Source organism: Rhipicephalus sanguineus, chromosome 6, assembly GCF_013339695.2.
Source record: "Rhipicephalus sanguineus isolate Rsan-2018 chromosome 6, BIME_Rsan_1.4, whole genome shotgun sequence".
NCBI classification, from domain to species: domain Eukaryota; kingdom Metazoa; phylum Arthropoda; class Arachnida; order Ixodida; family Ixodidae; genus Rhipicephalus; species Rhipicephalus sanguineus.
The window spans coordinates 163,948,657-163,969,141 of NC_051181.1; the positions used below are offsets into that span (position 1 = coordinate 163,948,657).

The following is a 20,485-nucleotide window of genomic DNA, read 5'->3' on the forward strand; positions in this document are numbered from 1 at the left end:
GTAATTTGAGAATGCTTCGAGAGATTCCACGTAACGAACTTTCACCTGGGTGAGCCTTGTGAAAACTAAGCTACTATTGCAACATTGAGTGTTGCATTAGTTATTATTCGTAAAAAAAAAAAACTAAATGCAAACTGAAGTTTTCAGCATTTTGAAAACACACTTTGATTGGAACAAAATACAATAAGCAGAACCAGTGGGGCACCTGTAAAGCGATTACTCTTCCGTACTGGCTTCCAGGAAACAATTTCCGATGTCAAGTATGAATGTGTTGTGTAGCTCAATGCTATTTCGATATAGGTGCTGTAACCTTCCATCTATTCTCTTTTTTTTTTTGTCAACTAATCAGACCAGTGATTGTTCAGCTTCGTGAGACTACCGTCACGACAGTAATCTACGTTTTCTTGCAATAGTTTTCCATCCCCACGGTGTCACCCTCATTGTGCCTCTTTCCGTTGAATAATAGGCAATAAATTAAGTGAAATAATACGGTTGTCCTGTACGTTCAAAATCAAGTGAGGATTCGTGAGCTCAGTGAATAGGCATCGAGAGCGCAGCCATTAAGCTCGTGAGATCGTAAAATTCCAATAATAGTGCACTTTTTGCCACCGCCTGTAGTGTTATTTAATTTTCCTATCTTTTCGTCCCTATTGCGCCATACATCACCTACCTTTTTAGTGATGCACGATGCTTTGTCCCAAGCGCATGGCTCCAACACCCACCTGTTGCTCACGTGACTACACTATCCTGTGTACAGCTGTGTTATTCTGCGCTACATCGTTCGATTCGAGGGACAATAAAGTGAAGCAATGAATCAAGTTAGACTGACAAATTATTCTTTCAGAACTTTATTGTCCTTAATTTCGACAGGTCTCTTAATAATATAGCTGAAAACGAAGGTCAAAGTTTTATTTTTATATTTCGCGCCAGAATTTTTGCCTGCTTGACGTCGCGGATTTCAAAGTTCTTCTTTTTTCACTTTTTCGCCGTTCTCGCTCAACAAAATTTGCTCAAACTTGGAACGTTAAGTCTTTGGTCTTCACAGAGAACAATGTACTTTGCCAATTAAGAACTGTGTAGGCCCTGGAATACGCCGTCAATACCTATGACGTCACAGCGAGTTGCTTCGGAAACATTGAGAAGGCGTCGCCACCTGCACTTTTTTTTTTTCGTGTTTTGCTTGTTGTGCTTTTGTTATTGTGAAAGGGAAATTTACTGATACGGGAAAAATCGTTTTCCTCTTTAACGTCCTTTACATATTCTTTGCCTCACTTTGTACCATCAGTTTTCTTCTTTGTCTTTTTTTTTTGCCTAGCACTCACCATATAATTCTCCAGCGTAAGATTGCGTAGCCAGTGGCATCCTCAAACGTCCTCACCTGTGGCGTCCCTTCCGCAAGAACTGAGAGGCGCGCTTCCTCGCATGACGCGCAGGGCTTCCGTGCCGTGGGAAGCCGCCGTCGCCGGCTTTCGAAGCGGTGGTCATCGCTACAAACCGCATAGCCGCAGCACGGGATGCGAGGTCAGGTCGCAGTCGCAGCCGGTCGCGGGCCTCGCAGCGGCTGGACGTCATGGCACCCACACGAGGACGACGCTCAGAGCAGAGACGACGCACAGTCCTTTTCTTGGTCACGTGCCGGGAAACAATGTTGCCACCATGCAGTTACCGGTATGTCTTTGAGCGAATCGATTTCCGTGTTGCTTCTCAAAGTATAAGTTAGGGTCAACTAGAACACACAGTGCAAGATGAAGCCACTACATTGATAAGATCTCGTTATTAAGGCGAAAGCCTTAAATGGCTCATGCGCCAAAAGACCCGGCGTCCGGCGTTGACAAAAAGAATGGTAGCAAAAGTCACGTGTGGCGCACACCCGCATTTATTTAATTTTGCGAGTCTATGCCAAGTGACTAAGAGTAATCATCAAGTGCATAAGCTGAACTAAATATCAAAGGTGAATTAAGGTGAATAACATGTGAATTAAAGGTACATGAAGTGTGAGTTAACAGTGAATTAAAGTGAACTAAAGGTTAACTGTGTGAATCAAACGTGAGAGCGTAGGCTTTCGCCAGTGCCCTCCCTATATCGTTAGCTAAACGGAATACCAACTTTATTGCTCTTGAACGATGAGGTGGTGCTGTAGGTACCGGTAGGAAGAGGCCTGTGCTCTGGATGCATAAATTATGACTAGAGAATTCAACACCCGTACAGGGAAGTAATAGCGACATTTACAAGTTACACGCGGTGCCGCAGCTCTGTCGCATCGCTTCAATGCATACAAGGCAGTGGTACGCTCAAGGCGTGGCAGCAGATAATTGTTAGATGCGAGAAATGTCGTCTAGCGAGCTGCACGCAAACGTGAACTATCGCGTCGACGGATAGAGGGAAAAGGTCAGTTTCGCCGTAAGGACAACGCGGTGAATGCGGTAACAGCAAGCAGGAATATTGTACGAAGTAAGGCTAACCGCCAACTCCTCTAGCATCCCACCTGTTGTAACGCAACAAAACGCTGGCTTAAGTAAGGAAATGCGGCCACTGCAGCGAGCGAAGCGATCTTCGTCGAGTCTATCGCAACGACGCAAAGTGAGCGTTGAGAACACAGCACGTACAAAGGTGTGAGTCAATGACGCACGCGACCGGCAGTTTCTGCCAAAGCCAGGAGGCCCTTCCTCCGGGACCCCGCATGGGCCATTCGCGTGACGGAAGACGGGCGGAGTGCTTGATCCCCGCTTGAGCCGCGATCGTCGGCCGTTCTCGCAAGCTTTCACTCGCAATAGAAGATACGACGCGCGGGCCATGTTATCGCTCTTGGACTTTACACAGTACTTCACGGTGACGCCGACGCCAAAAATGCGCCTGGAGTGTTCATATATAATTGCTATCTCAATATAATGAGGTGGCTGCATTCGCGTGCTCTTTAGTCACTCGCAGAACGTAAATAAGCGAAAACAGGTTTCCGTTTGTTTGTTTTTTTTTTTTGCTGCCTTTTTAGGGGAATGAGATGTACCACATTTAAACGACCGTCGCATGGTGATTCCAGTGATGTGCCAAGAAATACGGCGCGCTACTGTCACATTCATGTAAACGCGACTAATGAAGTGTGCAATTGATGTCACATTACCGAGAGTGAGCAGGAATGATTAGCAGCTAGGAAAAATATGTCCGCCATGCACCCTCAACATTTGGCAAAGCTGAGCGGCGTGCTTTCCTGCTCTTAAGTTTAATATTATTATTCCGTTTCAGAGTAACGAACAAAGTTATGACTTCAGTAAGTTCCATCGGGCCAACCAGCGGGAGCAGGTAAGCATTTCAAGGGCACTTTTCCCATTCATATGCAGCTTTTCTGGACACCAGCGGCCTAGTTCGCGTGAACGACACCACGTGGCGTATCGACCTTAAAGAATTCAAAAGTCCCGCCAAGACGTATGCAGTGACGCGGCACTAAATAAAAGAGAATCAAAAGAAACGGTACACACGCCCCGACACTGTCGCTTCACCGCTCAGAAAAGAGAGCGCTGTGTGTCGGCGTTATCTCGACGGCGACGACTGCCAATGAATTGGCAGTTTTTCTAGACGTGCCATGCCGAATGTCTGGCCGTTATAGACGCGCCCGCGATGCATCAAGAGAATCGTGTTTTTATTTGTTTGTTTGTTTAGTTTCTTGCGCTGGCCGTACCGGCGGGATATTGGAGCAGCATGTTGCTTTCCCAGTTTCTTTTTGAGCTAGCGGGAACCATTATGTTTGTGTACGAACAGGATATTGTGGTTGCATAATAAGCGAATTTCCTTTGGTGTACCATTTAGGTGTTGCTCGTTTGCTCCTTGCGTTACCTCAAATTAGAACTGGATAAGTTTGAGGATGCTAGGAATGAGAGTTAAAAAACCAAGTTAAAGATAGTTTTTATTTGTTTTCAATTAGTTCTTATCGAAGTGTGGCTGCCACGGCCAGCTTGGCGCCGTGAAATCGGGTGTGCAAAATGACACAGTCGTTGAATGATGATATTGTACTCAGGAAAATGCGAACTTGGTAAGCTATTTTGTTAGGAATGTACGTGTAGTAGAACACACATGACCGACGTGTTGTGTAATAACCTCTAGATCTGCCGTCTATCCCACCCACAAAAGGCACCTATCTATCATATTGCATTTCTTCTTTTTCTTTCTTTCTCTTTCTTTTTTTTTCCCCACAGTCGACTGTCTCATATGCTGCAGGTGATTGTCTTGAATCCTGTTGGCGCAGCTACACCACCAGGTTACTCTAATGGGCTGGCAGCTCTCCTGAAGCACTCCTTTCATGTTCTGTAGGCGCAGTCTGTTTCAACTTTGCACTTCATCAAGCACAAAGTCAATCATGAATCATCTACTGGTCCAATCGTCCACTTTGATCAGCACAAAGAGTTGCAGAAAAGCGAATTTTGGCGTTTTTTGCGCTGACAGCAATGATTCTTAATGCGACATAATATAGTAACTATTGCTACAATCTCTGAAAACCACTTCTTTATTCTGTATCACTCGTGATGTAGAATATAAAATGCATTTGACTTGCTCAACAACGGGTCGCAAGAGACAGCAGAGAAAAGCGAACCCTTTAATTCCCCCTTCTTTCGTTCACTCAGCATATAAAAATTGATTAAGCTGTGAGCGGAGCTCCTGCTGTTGCCATGAAGATGTGCAGGCGTTCCAAAGGAAATATTAGGCCTTTCTTTCCAGGAGATTCCCTTAAGATTCCCTGACAGGCAAGCCTTCATAGTGCACGAATGAGATGTGCAGAATGCTGTAGGCAGTGCGCTGCTATTTACTAAAGAAAAAATGCGTTTATTATTAATCCGCACGTTATTAGGCATTCTCGCTTTGTTCTGTGGTTATAAAAGAGTAAAAGCAGTTGAAGTTGAGAGGCGGCGTTGCCTTCGCGACTACTAGTGAACGCACGTCGAGCAACGGCGCATGCGCGCGGCGCTTTCTGCATTGAATGAACTTCTAGGTGGCACACATTAGAAGCGGGAAAAAATGCATTCAATAACGTTTCCGCTGTGGCACGGGCTTCACAAGGCTCTGACGAAGGTGGTGTCACGGCTGAAACGATAGTAAAGGCATCATTTCTTTTTTTTTTTAGTGAGTGCTACCCGCAAGGTATTATCTCTAGACACACACACAAACTATATATATATATATATATATATATATATATATATATATAATATATATATATATATATTATATATATATATATATATATATACGCAGTGCAACAGACGCGCGTACGAAGCGATTATTGACGTTTCGGCCGCGGGTCCGGCCTTCATCAGAGCTGTTGAGGCCGGACCCGCGGCCTGAACGTCAATAAATCGCTTAAATCGCTTCGTACGCGCGTCTGTTGCACTGCGTATATATATATATATATATATATATATATATATATATATATATATATATATATATATATATATATATATATATATATCCTTGCTAACAAGTTTCAGTTGATGTTTGCGCCTGTCCGGGTCTTTCTCGCCACTCGCCGAAAAAATATTTGCGCAAGAAGTAGTAAACTTCGGGGGACCCTTCTTAACACAATCACCGCGCGGTCATATCTGTCGCGTAGCATCTTGGATCCAAGCTCTGGACAAGGCCGGCGGAAACGAAATAACTTCGCAGTGCACGTAGAAAAGTGTACGCCATTCGAATTTCACTATGAACACACACACACACACAATATATATATATATATATATATATATATATATATATATATATATTATATATATATATATATTATATATATATATATATATATATATATATATATATCTTCCAACGGGTATAGGCCGGGCAAAAGGAGAGGACGCAGACGTGAATTGGTGCAGTCTACCGACGCCATCATTACCCGACCATCAACCTCCCCTGTAAATAACCATACTTAAACCTTAACCGTAACAGTTGTCTGGTGGGAGTGCTTGGGTAGTGCGACCAAGACGACGGAGCAAGTACCGCTAGGTCTACGCCGAAGCCGACTCCTCGTTCGACTGCCTCCCACACTACCGGAGATCCCGATGTCCCTGCAACAGCGACCCACAGCCATCTTCGACTCGTCCGTCACGGACAGCCTGCGACTGGATGCGTCAGATGTAGCCATGGCATTTCTCAAGAAAACCCGGCGAGAACGTGGAGGAATGGCTGACGCACTACAAGCGTGTGAGCAAATGCAACAGCTGCAATCCCACAGCTCAGCTAGAGTATGTCGCTCTCTTCCTCACAGACACTGCGCTGTTGTGGTTCGATAACCGCGAATAATCACTAATGACCTGAGATCTCTTCGCTTCTGAAATCATAGAGTGCTTCGGAGATTCGACCACGAAAAGAAATTTCTTCAGCGTACTCAAATACCAGGTAAGACCTGCACTATACGTACATAGAGGTGATCCTCAAGTTATGCAAGACGGCGAATTATCAAATGTCCGAAGAGGACAAAGTTGGGCACATACTGAGAGGTGTTGCCGAGGATGTGTACAACTACTTCATCGGCAAGGGCAGTCTCGCTTTGGCCGCTAACGTCATCAAACATTGCCGCACATTTGAGACTACGCCGTATCACGCCAAAGTTCGGTCGGTTAGCTAACGTGGCCATGGTTGCAAGCGTCGATGACAGCTACAGTTTCCACTTTGACCTTACGGCAACTGTACGGCAAATTGTCCGCAAAGAAACCGAACGACACAACAAATCGGTGAACGCCAAACAGCTAGGTTGCGATTACAGCGCCCATAACCGATCTCATGAACCTGCATCGGCTGTGTCCTCGCTGTCGGCCATGTCCGGTGTTGCAGACCGTCGAGTCGATCAGCAGCGACAGCACCGACGTTCCTTTCCCGGTGACACGACGCCCGACCAACGCGCTCTTAGGGATACGACCACTAATCGGCTCATACCCGTTGCAATATATATATGAACACCTGTGTTTGACATTCGGGTTTCGAGACACCGCATTCGAATGGCATTAGGTAACTTTTTGAGATGCTCCGGAATGCAATTATACATGCGTCTATCGTAATCTGGAGCAGAGCTGGTGGTATGACTCTGATTCCACGGGGAAGTTTATTTGAATGCTACGCCGTCATCGCAGAAACCAGCTTAAGCAGGAAAATGAAATATTGAAAATTGTACACCCAGTTTTCCTTGCGCAAATTATTCAATTTCACTGTTTATTTATCAAATAATCATAATGGAATGGTATTGAAGGATGAACAAAAAGAGGAAGATGGTGAAAAATGCTTAAAATCGGTACAATAACTGCAAGGATGCTCCTACACGCAATGATCGATGCACACATTGGGCAACAGACACCTGCCATTGAAAACCTTTTCTCTGCCAGAGTGCTACTATAAATTGACAGCAAGTTCGACAAGCCTTGCTTGGGTCGAAACACCTTCCGATGCCGTAGAAAAAAAAAAAAGATGCCCTAGCCTGACAACTAACTGACCGTAAGACAACAGCTATCCTACCTTCACGTCCTATCTGCGGAAAATCGTTCATTTCAAAACGGTGCAAAAGCGTAGTTATTTGCTTGCAATAAAACAGGAAAATTGGTTGAAGAAATGTGTTAGGGCGCTCGATCTAACTTTCAAATACCTCTGGCATATAGGAAGACGGGCAATGCTGAGTTTTTGAGAAGCTGGAATTCAAACAAACAGCACCATGTCCTTTCGGATGAACAACAAGCACTGAAAGGCATGGAGGTTAAACGCAAATGGAAACGGTCTCTCCTTGCAGCTGTTTGTATAGGAGCTCGTCGATGCAGTCTAAGTCAAGAAGCTTATATATATATATATATATATATTATATATATATATATATATATATATATATATATATATATATATATATATATATATATTCCATGCCAAGTGTCCCAGACGTGGCGCGCGCACATCGCGCATTTTGCTGATACAATTTGTGCCTATTTCCTGTGCCACATAGAGTATTGCAAAACATTTTCGCTCGAAAAAAAACTTTGACGATCATGGCGCCCCTCGAAATTTGCTTGTATTTGTTAAACTGTGCCTAATAGAAAATGTGTATAACATCTATTTTTGTGTGTTGAGCTTCGAAACCACGCTTGCGCTATCCCAGAGGATCTGTTTAGTTGACCTAATAATTCCGAAATTTTTGTGTTTCACTACCAGCCACGTACCTTCACAAACTACGAAAATCTTCAAAGTTCGTGATTTTTTCTTAAGCTATCTGGAACTCTCCCTAACGAATCTTAAAATTGTATGATTTTTAGGAAAGTGTACGTTAGTACGAAAATGTTTAGGGGTAAAATAGGCTTCAAATCTTCCCGAAAACAATTGTGAAATTAGAAAACATATGCGATTTGTGGCATGTTGACCGTATTTTTTCATACTGATTTGTTGCAAGTAAAAATCCTCGTCATGCGGCGTTTGATAGTAGACTACATTGTTAAGTAATGAAGAAAGTCTAATCAAATAATTTTTTGTTTTAAGGAAGAAATTATCTTTGAAATTTAGCCCTCGGAACGCGTCCTGCATTTCTTTTTGTTGGCGCTTCGCCGCAAAGCACGTGGTCGCCCTTGCAGTTGACACTCGTCACAGGCAGCGGCAAGATGCGAGATATATGTGAGTGGCCCTGTGAGTGGCCGAAAGTCATGTGCCGTTGATGTCAGGGCAACGAGTAATGAATTCGCGTTACAATGTGAGCTTGCTTGCGGCCCAATGGGAAGTATGGACGCCCGAGAGCAGCCTATGGCGTCGTTGGCACAATGTGCTAGAGGGACGTCTGCGCAAACACGTATGCCCAGACAAACAAGTGTGTACAAAGTGCATTATTTCTTTCAGTATGTGTATGCTATTGCGAGTGCCAGCGCCACCTCTGGGACACTTGGCATGAAATGACCATATAATATATATAATATATATATATATATATATATATATATATATATATATATATATATATGAAAGAAAACTAGTCACAGTGAAAACATAACATTTATTCTGAGCTTTCGGCCGGGGACCGCCTTTATCAAAGAATGGCATTCGTACATGGCGTACGGGTTTAAGTACAGATTTTGTCAATACATTGATGTAGACACAAAATCGTGATCGTTGGACTATGACATGGGAGGGGCCAGAACAACAACAAAAGCAAACAAATCCCAGGGAGAGAGCGACACGCATCAAGATGACACACACAGCATTGTGCTCTGTGAAGAGTAGAGTATAGGCGGGGTCAGAACATACACAAAATAAATAACAAACAGCTGAAACGAACCTACGTGTGTGGTTCAGAACGAGAGGCGGAGGGGAAAAAAGAAAAAAAATGACAAAGATGCGAACGCACTACCACGCCAAATGGGAGCGCTGTTTGTTATTTATTTTGTGTATGTTCTGACCCCGCCTATACTCTACTCTTCACAGAGTGCAGTGCTGTGTGTGTCATCTTGTATGCGTGTCGCTCTCTCCCTGGGATTTGTTTGCTGTTGTTGTTGTTGTTCTGGCCCCTCCCATGTCATAGTCCAACGAATCACGATGGTGTGTCTACATCTATGTATTGACAAAATCTGTACTTAAACCCGTACGCCATGTACGAATGCATTCTTTGATAAAGGCCGGTCCCCGGCCGAAAGCTCAGAATAAATGTTATGTTTTCACTGTGACTAGTTTTCTTTCATATAATTAAACCAATAGCCAGGAACGTTCTGTCGAAACTGTATATATATATATATATATATATATATATATATATATATATATATATATATATATATATATATATATATATATATATATATATATATATATATATATACACTTTTAAAGGGGCTCTTTAATGAGCACAGAGGCACAAAAGACCATGGTGATCTCAGGAGCAGCGTCGTCGTAATTATATTATATATATACACAGAGTGTCCCAGCTATCACGCAGCACGATTTAAAAAAAGAGGAATGGCGTTACGCGAAGCAAACCTATATACTGCACCTTATTCCGAGCACACTGGAATAGTTAATGAGGTCTAACTCGACAAGTACTCACCTAATTGTCAAAATGTCAATGAGGCGTATGTAGGCATGTTCAAATGGCATGTGACTGCGCTACCTTCAGCAACGTGCTAATTGCGCGCCTCATTTTTTTCAGTTAATCAAGAAAGCCCGCGAGGTTTCGGACTAACGTGTCGCTGCTGCACCATATTATATATATATATACATATATGGTGCAGCAGCCACACGTTAGTCGTAACCTGAGGCGAACAAGCAAGGCGAGCTTGATCTGTTCGTATAGCTTGATGACCCATTATTGGGACACAGTGAGGAGGGCAATCTAGTGAGCATCGAATATGTGGCTCATTGAATCGGTCAGCAGAACTGTAATGCGAAAAGCGCTTGTTAGTATTGAAGTCTTCTTCCTCGCTGTTTTTCATTCGCTCTGTTGTACATTGCTGCTAACATGGGTACCTGTTCCGGAAAAGTCAGCAGTAAAGACGAAATGCATGTGCCATGCCTGAACTTATCTCTTAGTGATTACTCTTTCAATTGCGTAAAGTGGCGTTGCTGCAACGACAAAGGCAGTGTGTCATCTGCTGATATTCGCGATGAAATTACCTATGCCGATCAGGAAAGCAGCGTACACTAAAGAACGTGTTGAAAGGGTGTCGTTTCGCCTCATAAAAATAGTCCTGATATCTTGCATGCTTCTCGATTGTATTATCGCCGCGCGCCCGGCACTTCCAGGTCACGAATGGCATGCACGTTATGAGCATTCTTCGTAGGAAAGTGGCGAGCGCCGAGAATTCGATAAAGGAAACGCAAGCCAGGAGCAAAGCAGCCGGTGGAAGATCTCTCCGTCGTTGCCATGGCAACGGCGCGCGGCCCGCGCTTTGTCGCGTTTTCGCGTCTGCTTGCCTACAGTTTCGCCGTGTGTTCCGCGCACAACAGTCCCCGCCGCCGTGGCCGCCGGCCTGCGGCAGTCAAGCGAAGGGCGATGGTGGGGGGGAGGGGGGGGGAGGGGGGCACTTGCTGAAGGCGTTGACTGTCTGAGAAAAATACCTATTCTCATTATTATTGTCAGTAAAACACACCCTCCGTCAAACATTTGGGAGGGGAGGCGGGCCCCTGGGGCATACCCCCTAGCTACGGGCCTGGGCTCTGGACTCCTAGGTGGCCCCGGTCGGTCTATGAAGCTTCTTCCGAAGTACCAACGGCCCGTACCGTGTGCTCTAGCAAACCTCGTACTTGATATGCGTTGTCAAGTCGCTTGAGACTTATTGTAATCAAATAACTAGGCATGAGATTCTACATATGGACATGATAAAGCTTCGCTGTCACTGTGCAGCTGTCCGTAATTAGCCAGGGTGGCTCTTTTTCGGAGGGGTAGTAAATGTAATGCAAAAGAGCGGCACTACTTCCACAAGCAGAGAACGCTGCTCCCTTAGAAAAAAGGCGACGATTCGACAATACAAGCTTTGCGTTGGTTCTACTATTCCTGGTTACGTTTCTGCGTCTGTCACTAATAGTAGAGTACTTCTTCAAAACGCTTCATTATATTACAAATGGCTGCCCTCATGCTTGCCTTGGTTTCGTTGCGTATTGCCTTCTTATGGCTGAGGTTAACTAAAATCTGGGTTCCTTTTTATAGTTATTAAGTAATGGGTTGCGTGGTATAATAAAACATGAGAAGTTTACTTGCTCCATTTACAGGAGCAAAACCGAAACTGCAGCAAATATCTTGGGTGAAATGGTCCAGCGTGAAAACAAGCAACTAAATATTCAGTAGCATTGCACTTGTAATAAAAATTGCTGGAGTTTACGTGCCAGAACCATAATATCTTTGAGTCGTGCCGTAGAGGAGGGCCTGCGGAAATTTCGACCAGTTCAGGTTCGTAACGTGCATCTAAGACCAAGTACACGAGCCTCTAGCATTTTCGCCTCGTTCGAAATGCAGGAGCCCCCCTCAAACCTGTGCCCTTTGGGTCAATAGCCGAGCGCCGTAACCGCTGTACCACCGCGGCAAACTTAAGCAATTCTGAGAGAGACAGAAAAGTGAGCAAGAAAAAACCGCATTGTGATTCGAACCCGCGCCCCAGCGATTACGCGCGAACAGCCAGCACGGACTATCAACCCATTCAGCCACAGCGCGCGGCGGCTGGCACGTGATACGATAGCTATTATCAAGATCTTACGGTCAAACGCTCCTTGCAAAGCTTCTTGCAAGTGTCCCTACATTCCAAAGAGCAGGAACGGAATGCAAAGTGAAAACGGCTGCTTTCTGTTTGCGCTGTAAAATGCACTGAAGAGCATAATTCGATGTTTCACACCGTAAGAAACGAGGATGATATTGGAACACACACACAGCGCTGAACTTACAACTATTTTCGAGCTTACAGCCATATAGATACGCTTTTCACCAGAAAAGAAAAAAGAATAGAGCAAGTGAAGCATGCAAAAAATTCCAGAAATATCGTAGAAGACCAAGGAACTTTGAAACGTGATAAAAAGTGCATGGGTGCAGCTTCGCTTGCTCTTTAGAGCAACGAAAGTTAATTTCTCGTGATCGTGAAACATTGCGATATCGATGATGGGTGTTGTTTCCTGTGACTACAATCTTTTGTACACCAGGCCTGCAATTGCCGCATGACTAAAATCACGTAACATCGCACAACATCTCCTTACGTAACTATAATCACGTAACAACTAGTCACGTGACTGAAAATCAGTAAGATCACGTAATTAGTCACGCGACTAAAATCCCGCAACGCCACGTAACTATTGATGTGACATGTTTCCGCCAAAAACTTCGGAACATCCGGGTGGCGCGGGGCAACCTCAGTCCTGCACTAGACTCTAATAAAGTTGTACTTTCTCTCTCACGTGACTAAAATCCCATCACGTAACTACTAGTGACGCGACATTTCTCCTTCAGAACCACGCAACAAGTGCGTAGTGTGGGGAACCGGCCGAACCTGAGAAGAATAGAACATCCAAGCCTAACGATATCCTAGTACTACTAGCAAAAAACGTTGCACCTCTAGCAAAAGCTTGGTATTACTAGCAAAACCTTAGAAGCTAGATCGAACACTAGCTCCGTTGACGGTTCCAGCCTTACGCAACTAGTACAAGCTGCGCACATTTTTATTTATAGATGTTTAAAATGACTGCGGTACGTTGAGGTCGGCTGCGAGTGCGTGAGAAAAGCGACTGAATCACAGGATTTTCGTTTTGTAAATGGCAGCACCAGTCCCTGGACTTCCACAAAAATTTGATCCACACGGACCTATCCGATGCAGCGCACAGTGCTTTGTCATTTTAAAGGAGAAGGCATGCTGGTCTTTTTCTCTTGACGTAGGACGATAGATATGACAGAGGTGGATAAAAATCCCAGTTTCACCGCAAGGGCGATGCAAAGAGTGCGATAGCAACAAATGAAATAAGGCTCGACGCTAACTCTCCTAGATCTAGCCTCGCGTAACTCTGCAAAATGGTGCTTTAAAAGAACACAGCCATTCCAGGTAGGAAAGGGGATTTCGCACAGTCTCTTTGCGTTGATAGCGCAGCATGTAGGGTATACGAGCCGTCCGCTGATGCCTATCCAGATAGCGATTTTGATTTCTTTGAAAAAAAAGAAATTAAAATAGTGTTTCCTATCCCTTGCTTGGCGTAATGATCTGTTCGTTTCATTAGTTGTGTCTACAAGGAAAAGAATCCCTCGAACAATTGCCCTTCCTTCGTTAAGATTACGACAGACACTTGCCTTAGCCCTAAAGTAAAAGCAACAGCAAAAACGTCTAACATTGTCATTTCATTACTACGCCTCGTTTTTCTAAGCTTACTTCGTTTCCTTTACGTTGCTGAATTGTAGGTACCTCAGAATATCATAACGAAATCATGAGAACGGAGAAAAAGTTTCCACCGCAATACGCGTACGAAAGTTTCAAAGAGCTTTGTTCACCATAACTTGAGCGTTCGTTCTGTTCTTAGGACGTTTATAAAATGATAAAGTAAGAATTACAAATGTAGATCTGAACGATCTGATACGCGTGGAGTTTTTAAACATACACTAAAAAGGTCATAAAATAAAAAGAAAGAGAAACGACAGCTCAAGATTGCAGTCAAAAAACCGAAACCGAAACGAAAACTATTTTCTTTTGTTTTTGCGGCGACATCTTGAGGGATTGTGTGAAACTAAGTCACGGGCTGAAAAAAAAAAATACAGCTGATCCGACGCCGGAATCGAACCTATGACGACGCGGTGATGTCGCGCTTCGAAAGCGAACGATTAACTCACTCGGCCACGGACGACGCCGTGCCGCCTGTGATAAGCAAGGGTTTATCAATATACCACAAGCATTTGAAGGACCGCGTTTCAAAAAACGCGTTAGGGAACAATGTTACGCCAATTGCGAAAAGTTGAGAATGGCTTCAAACGAAAGCTGAGTGTCAGGACTACATGTGATTTCCTGACCATTAACATACTTGCTTAGTTTTACCACAGTGACCGTTTTTGTCTTGAAAAACGGCCACATTTTTCGCCGTTTCCATAGACTCCCATTGTACAACCTTTAACTGCTCTGGGAACAAAATTGAAGCTTACTGCAACATGATCGCTGCAGTCCTCTCGTGCGTTTAGGTTCCCAGAAGCGCTCTGTGGTCTGCGTTTTTCAACATTCACCCTCTACACTTAATTATTCGGGAAAAACTCGCCAGTTCCATTGAAAACGCGCTAGCTTCGCGCCGGGGCCGCCAGGGGCGCTGGCTGTGATGTGTCCACAAAAGCTGGATATGTGTGGCAATATTTCAGCGCTAAAAAGTAAATAAAAAACGCTGCTTGAACGAAACCCGTCTTCACTGCGGGCGCGAGGAGTTCATTTTCCAACTGAAGAATCAATTTTGTCTGGAGCCGCCAAAGCTGGCATATTACTTTTTGTTTTTGCATTTTTTTAAACTCGGGGACTGGGTCTCTCTGTCGCACGCCCTCGTATGCCCTCTTCCTTTGATAACACAACAGCAAAATAAATGTATTTATTCACCCTAGAAAGGGGACAGTCACTATTCTTAGAGCCATTGGGTGGCCCGCATGTTATACTCAATACTTCAAATGCAGCACACTTTATTACCTCCCACTTAGCTCTCCATGGACACATCTGTTGGGGAAATAATCTGCGAGTTTTGAATACCTAGAGTTACGCTTCGTATTTTTTTCTTTTACTTCGCGAAAAAACCGGGTGCAATGAACAAAGCAGAAAATTGTTAATTTTTATTGATTCCCTTAATAATATGATACAAAAAGATTTTGGTGCTCAAGTAAGGCGCCCTGCACACCATAGCTTTTGCATTTTACCTGTTTACTCATTAAAACACCTCAAGGACAAGTATACGCAAGGTCTTACATGAGGGATGAGTGAAAAACAAGTTGTAGTTGATGTTGACGAAAAGGAAGTCAACATGTACTTCGAAGTGAACAGGGCTGACATGAAGGACGATGTCTGAGGGAAGATGGTGTCAGTGGATGACTGTCTCGAAAAAAAAAAACAATTGAAGGTGTGTGGCAGTGCGGGAATGGGTAGGGTTTGCAACTCAAACATGGCGGTTTAAAACACAAGACATCTCTTCAGATGTAGAAAGACTGCGCTAGGAAGGGTTGTTTTCTTAAAAGTAAAAAAAAAGCTATTGTGTACAGCTTACTTAAGAATAGCTGGAAAATCGCCAATAGTAGTACACCTACTAAAATTGAAGGTACGCCATGCACTAATGAAGTCAGAATAATAAATTACGATCATCTGTGCCCGTGAGTGTTTGTTTGTGTGTGTTGGGATCTCTGCACGTCGTCATCGCGCATCCATCTGAAGCTGAATGATTGTTGGCGTTACTGCATGGATCTCGCTAATGATGTAGCATACACACATAAATACTGCCCGATTGACGTTCTGACCTATGCGGAGCACCGACACTACATGAGATTTCAAGCCCTGATTGAGATCAATATAAAAGGTACGTACGTACCGCGCGTAGCCTATCGCGTTGCATTAAGCACTTCATGAAACGCTTCGCATTAAGCGTACTTCTACACTTACTATACGTTGGGTTCTGCGTAACTTTTCGTTTTTGTTTATCCATCCGTTTGTTGAAAAGAGGCAGTGGTGCTGAGGCCAATGCTCCCTCGAAGCCACACGATCGGTGCTTCAATCCGAGCTATACATGCTCCACCATCTCCCGCCTCTCTATCTCTCTCTCTCTCTCCCCTTTTTTTTCCTTCATTTCTTTTTTTTTTTTGAGCGGTACGAACGAAATAACACGATCAAGCCCGTTTCAGAACTCATAACTGCCCGTTCGCGATAAAAGAAATGATTTCTTTTTTTTTCTCTCTTTCTTTTCAATTTTCGAACGGGAACGAGGAGGTCAATGCAGGAGCGGGTGTGCCGAAGCTCCAAAGTGAATGACTTTCATCGCGGCAGCAATTTCGCGAGTGATGCTTTACTTTTTATTATTTTTTTTTCATTTTTTTCGGCACCAGTGAGGCGTGCAGCAGTTGATCCGTGGTGGCGCAAGTATAAATCTCGGCGGCTAAGGTGGCGCGGCCCACACTCAAGCAAACGATCTTTTTTTCGCAGTCTCGTTGCAAACAAGAGGCGTTATCCGGTAATGGGCTCACGCCTGCTGAGATATGGGACTCGCAATTCGCTCGCAAACGGTGGCGGTGCAAAAAAAAAAAAGGGAAACCACGTTTATTCTTTTCGATGGCTTCACGTTGCACGGGCTTTTTTCGCGAAACCTGCAAATAAACAACAAGCCTGAAAATGTGTACCGAACAGGATGATCCGATAAGCTGATATGGTTGAGAGCAAAATGCTTCTGTGCTTCAGCTAGGTCGCGAAACAGTAAATCGAATAAGATAGATTTATAAACAGGAGTGTTCACGCATAAACGCGCGAACTGTTTGCCCTTGTTCTCCGCAAACTTGACAGTCATAATATGCAAGACGCTATTGAAACACCACGTGAGTGCTTCAGTTCTTTCAGTTTTTGTTGGGCATTATCTCTGAGGACTTGTTCAGGTTACGGCTCGTCCTTGAGACTTTCGAAAATGTCGCGAAATAATACAGTTGCCTCTAAATATAACGAGCACTCGAGCTCATACGTTCGTGGTTTTTGTTCAGTTAAAAGAAGAATCGAACGTCATAGCGCAACAGTACACTCACAGCGGTCACTCGCGGGTTGAGCTTTCTCCCTATGTTACATGGTTGTCGAATACGTGCTCTCTGTAGAGTATCTCGGCTTACTGAATTCCTAACACCAGAACTGAACTGAACTAAACTGATAAATGATTGTACCAGCCCTTTTGTATTTCATTACACCTTATGAGCCCGAAGGCAGAAGGGGAGCATACACCGCGGTTTGAAAACAGTACAATAATAATAATAAAAAAACCGGTAACAAGTCAAGCAAAAGCAAATGGTCATACAAACGTAGCACGTGGTAGTACAAGCACAAGGTAACAACACGTTATGATGGGTGTTTATGGTCAGAGAGAAGGGCGGTTTAATTGTTCGCGAAAATTTCCTCCATCTGAGCACGAAGCTATGGCATTAAGAACTATCCACGGTATTCCGCAGCTCTGTAACCATGTATAGGTTTACGTATAGGTTAAGAAGGTTAATATTCTATGCGAGGCATTTGATTCTCTTGTATTTCGCCCAATGGCGAGAAACTAGCGATGCGGATTAACAACTCGGCACCACACAACCCGAGTGCTTCTGTATGAAAATAAACAACAGATGTGGAAGTATGCTAAATAAGACAACTACCTCCTTAATCGGGCAGTCTCATAAAAGCTACAATTTCAATGTTCGAAGAGGATGCCGCAAAAGCAACGTGCTTTTGCATGTTGCATGCACTTGTTGCATGTTGCATGGCAACTTGCAGTGCTCCAAACGCGGCGCTTTACCAGCACGATGCATCGCACCGTTTTATCAGGACATAAAGAACGCAGGCGTTTCTAACGGCTGGTTATTCTCTAGCTCTCCTGACAAGAATAATGACTCGCGCAGGCGTGTGTGCTTTCCAACGGAAAACGGATTTTCCTAACTACATTTCACGGCGTTTTATTCTAAGAAACAATGTGCGTGGCACCGGTAAACCTTGCAGGTAGCAGCACGCGAGGATTCGTGTAAACTTCGGAAGCTTGTGATGAACTTTCCGTGAGCTATTGTTTCACCTCAACCGATAATTTAAGAGATTTCGAAGGCTGCGTTCACACGATGTGATGATGCGGTAGGGGTTGTTACTGGACGCACCATGTTAATGGTATGCAAACGCTACACAAGAGCAATGTAAGAAAGCAAGGATTAGGACGCGACCGCGTTAATACAAAACAGCAGTAACACTGCGACAGGGGCGTAGCCAGAAATTTTTTTTTTTTTTTGGGGGGGGGGGGGTTCAACCATACTTTATGTATGTTCGTGCGTGCGTTTGTATGTGCGCGTGTATATATACGCAAGCAAAACTGAAAAATTTCGGGGGGGGGGAGGGTTTGAACCCCCCCAACCCCCCCCCCCTGGCTACGCCCCTGCACTGCGACGTTATATATCCATTCTTACTTGAATAGATTGCGTTGGGCATGTCGGGTAATATATTATGTGAACGTAAACATGACCATCAGCTTCTCGTGCGCAAATATAACTTAGAAAATGGTGGCGACCACAAAATTTAGGCAGGAGCACTTCACACTGAATCGCAGATATATGTTATAAAAGCATAACCGCCCTATAGTAAGCAATTTCGCGATGTTGAAGGGCTAAACAAAAATACACACAGAGTGATTAACATATGCAAGGAAAGTGGCATGGCCATAGACAAAAAAAAAAGAAAGTTATGTGTTAGAGATTTACGGCTTCAGCTGAAGGCTTGTACGAAGCAAAGACATTCAATGAAGGTTCATCTGGATGCGGTGACTAACAGAGTGGAACAACAACGTCAAAATGCACACCACCTTGTGACTCTGCCAGCTCATAAAGCTCCACTAACTATTGCCACTATATAGCGACAGGTAAAGACACTTCGAAAGTAGATATTGGCTAGGACAAACTGCATACAAGCGAGTTTTGCGGAGCGACTGATTATAACACATTTAAACAGTTCGAAACAAAGTTCAGAATAACTTCAGCGCGCCTGCACTTAATCCAGTATCCCAAGAAAGACGCTCTTGAAAGTTCTTTTGAATCGGGTCTCTCTTTTTTTCCTTTTCATTTTACCCCCTTATTAGATTGGGCTGCCACTTTCTTTCTCTCTTCTTTTTCTAAACGCCGCCGCTCAATGAAACGCAGAGCAGCAAAGCCAGTGAAAATTACAGCCGTCGGTGCAGCACTTTCCGTAACGATAATAAGAGAGGAGGAACCGCTTGCGTTCTTATTTCTTTATTTTTTTGTTCGCACGTTCTAAAGGCAATAAATCATTTCTTTCGCCACTACTTTTCGATTTGAAGCAAAGTAAACTTCCGTTGGACAAAAAAAGCAGGAAAATAATTGCCTTGAAGACTTTAAGGTTGCATCTGACAAAATGGAGCTGTAAATACAGCAAAAATGCTGACAAACATCACAAAACAACAACTAAATAAAATCTACCAATGTAGAAATGAAACCGATCCGAGAGCCATGTGCAAATAGGGCAGCTTAGTTACCGGCCGTCAGCAGTCCAGTATTGATTTCAAATCGGCGGCGGGGCAGGTGACGGAGGGTGAATGAAGTGGAGAGGAGGAAACAAGAGGAAGGGGGAAGGGGCTAACGATGTGCACAGAGAACGTTTATTTTCGCCTCGGCCATGCTGTGTCTTTTTTTTCTACTTCAAACACTGTTCGTTATATACTTTCAGAGCTCGCTTTAAAAATTTCCGTGAAAAAAAAAAAAAATCCATTCAACGTGCGCGTTAGTTCATTTATGTGTTGAAATATATTCATTATTTCTTATTTTAAATGTACATGAGGCAGGCGTATCTGCTGTCCCGTGCGTATGAGAGATTCCTGAAAACGTTGGCGGGAACCAGCGCGCCGACACAGCAGTGGAGGAAGCCACGGAGCACTTCCTTCGTTAAACCGTTCTAATTATGTTCAGTAGCGGTGTTTCCTTAGCCGGGTAAAAAAAAAAAAAGAGAAATAAAAAAAACTAAGAACAGCCAAGCTTTCTCAAGATGATTGAGTTTACAAATTATTGGACGCATAAGTTTTCGGAAAATTATATTCACTTGAACTGCTAATAATAATAACACGTACGGCTTTACGTCCCAAAACAATGGTATGTTTTATAAGGCACGCCGTAGTGGAGTGCCCCTGGAATTTTGACCATCTGGCGTTCTTTAACCTGCACTGACATCGCGCAGTACACGAGCCTCTAGCATTCCGCCACCACCGAAGTGCGACCGCTGCTGCCGGGATCGAACCCGCGACCTTCGAGTCAGCAGCCGAACACCGTAACCACTGTTCCACCGAGGCG

At 44.0% G+C, this 20,485-nt stretch overlaps 1 protein-coding gene across 1 annotated transcript in view; it reads left to right on the top strand.

Annotated features, from left to right (window-relative positions):
* Window positions 1-20,485, top strand: part of LOC125758895 (uncharacterized) — an 89,624-nt gene that overhangs the window by 18,938 nt on the left and 50,201 nt on the right. The window contains exons 3-4 of the mRNA XM_049416661.1: window positions 1,434-1,668; window positions 3,241-3,297. Coding sequence (XP_049272618.1) covers window positions 1,434-1,668; window positions 3,241-3,297 — 292 coding nt within the window. The remainder of the gene's footprint in view (window positions 1-1,433; window positions 1,669-3,240; window positions 3,298-20,485) is intronic.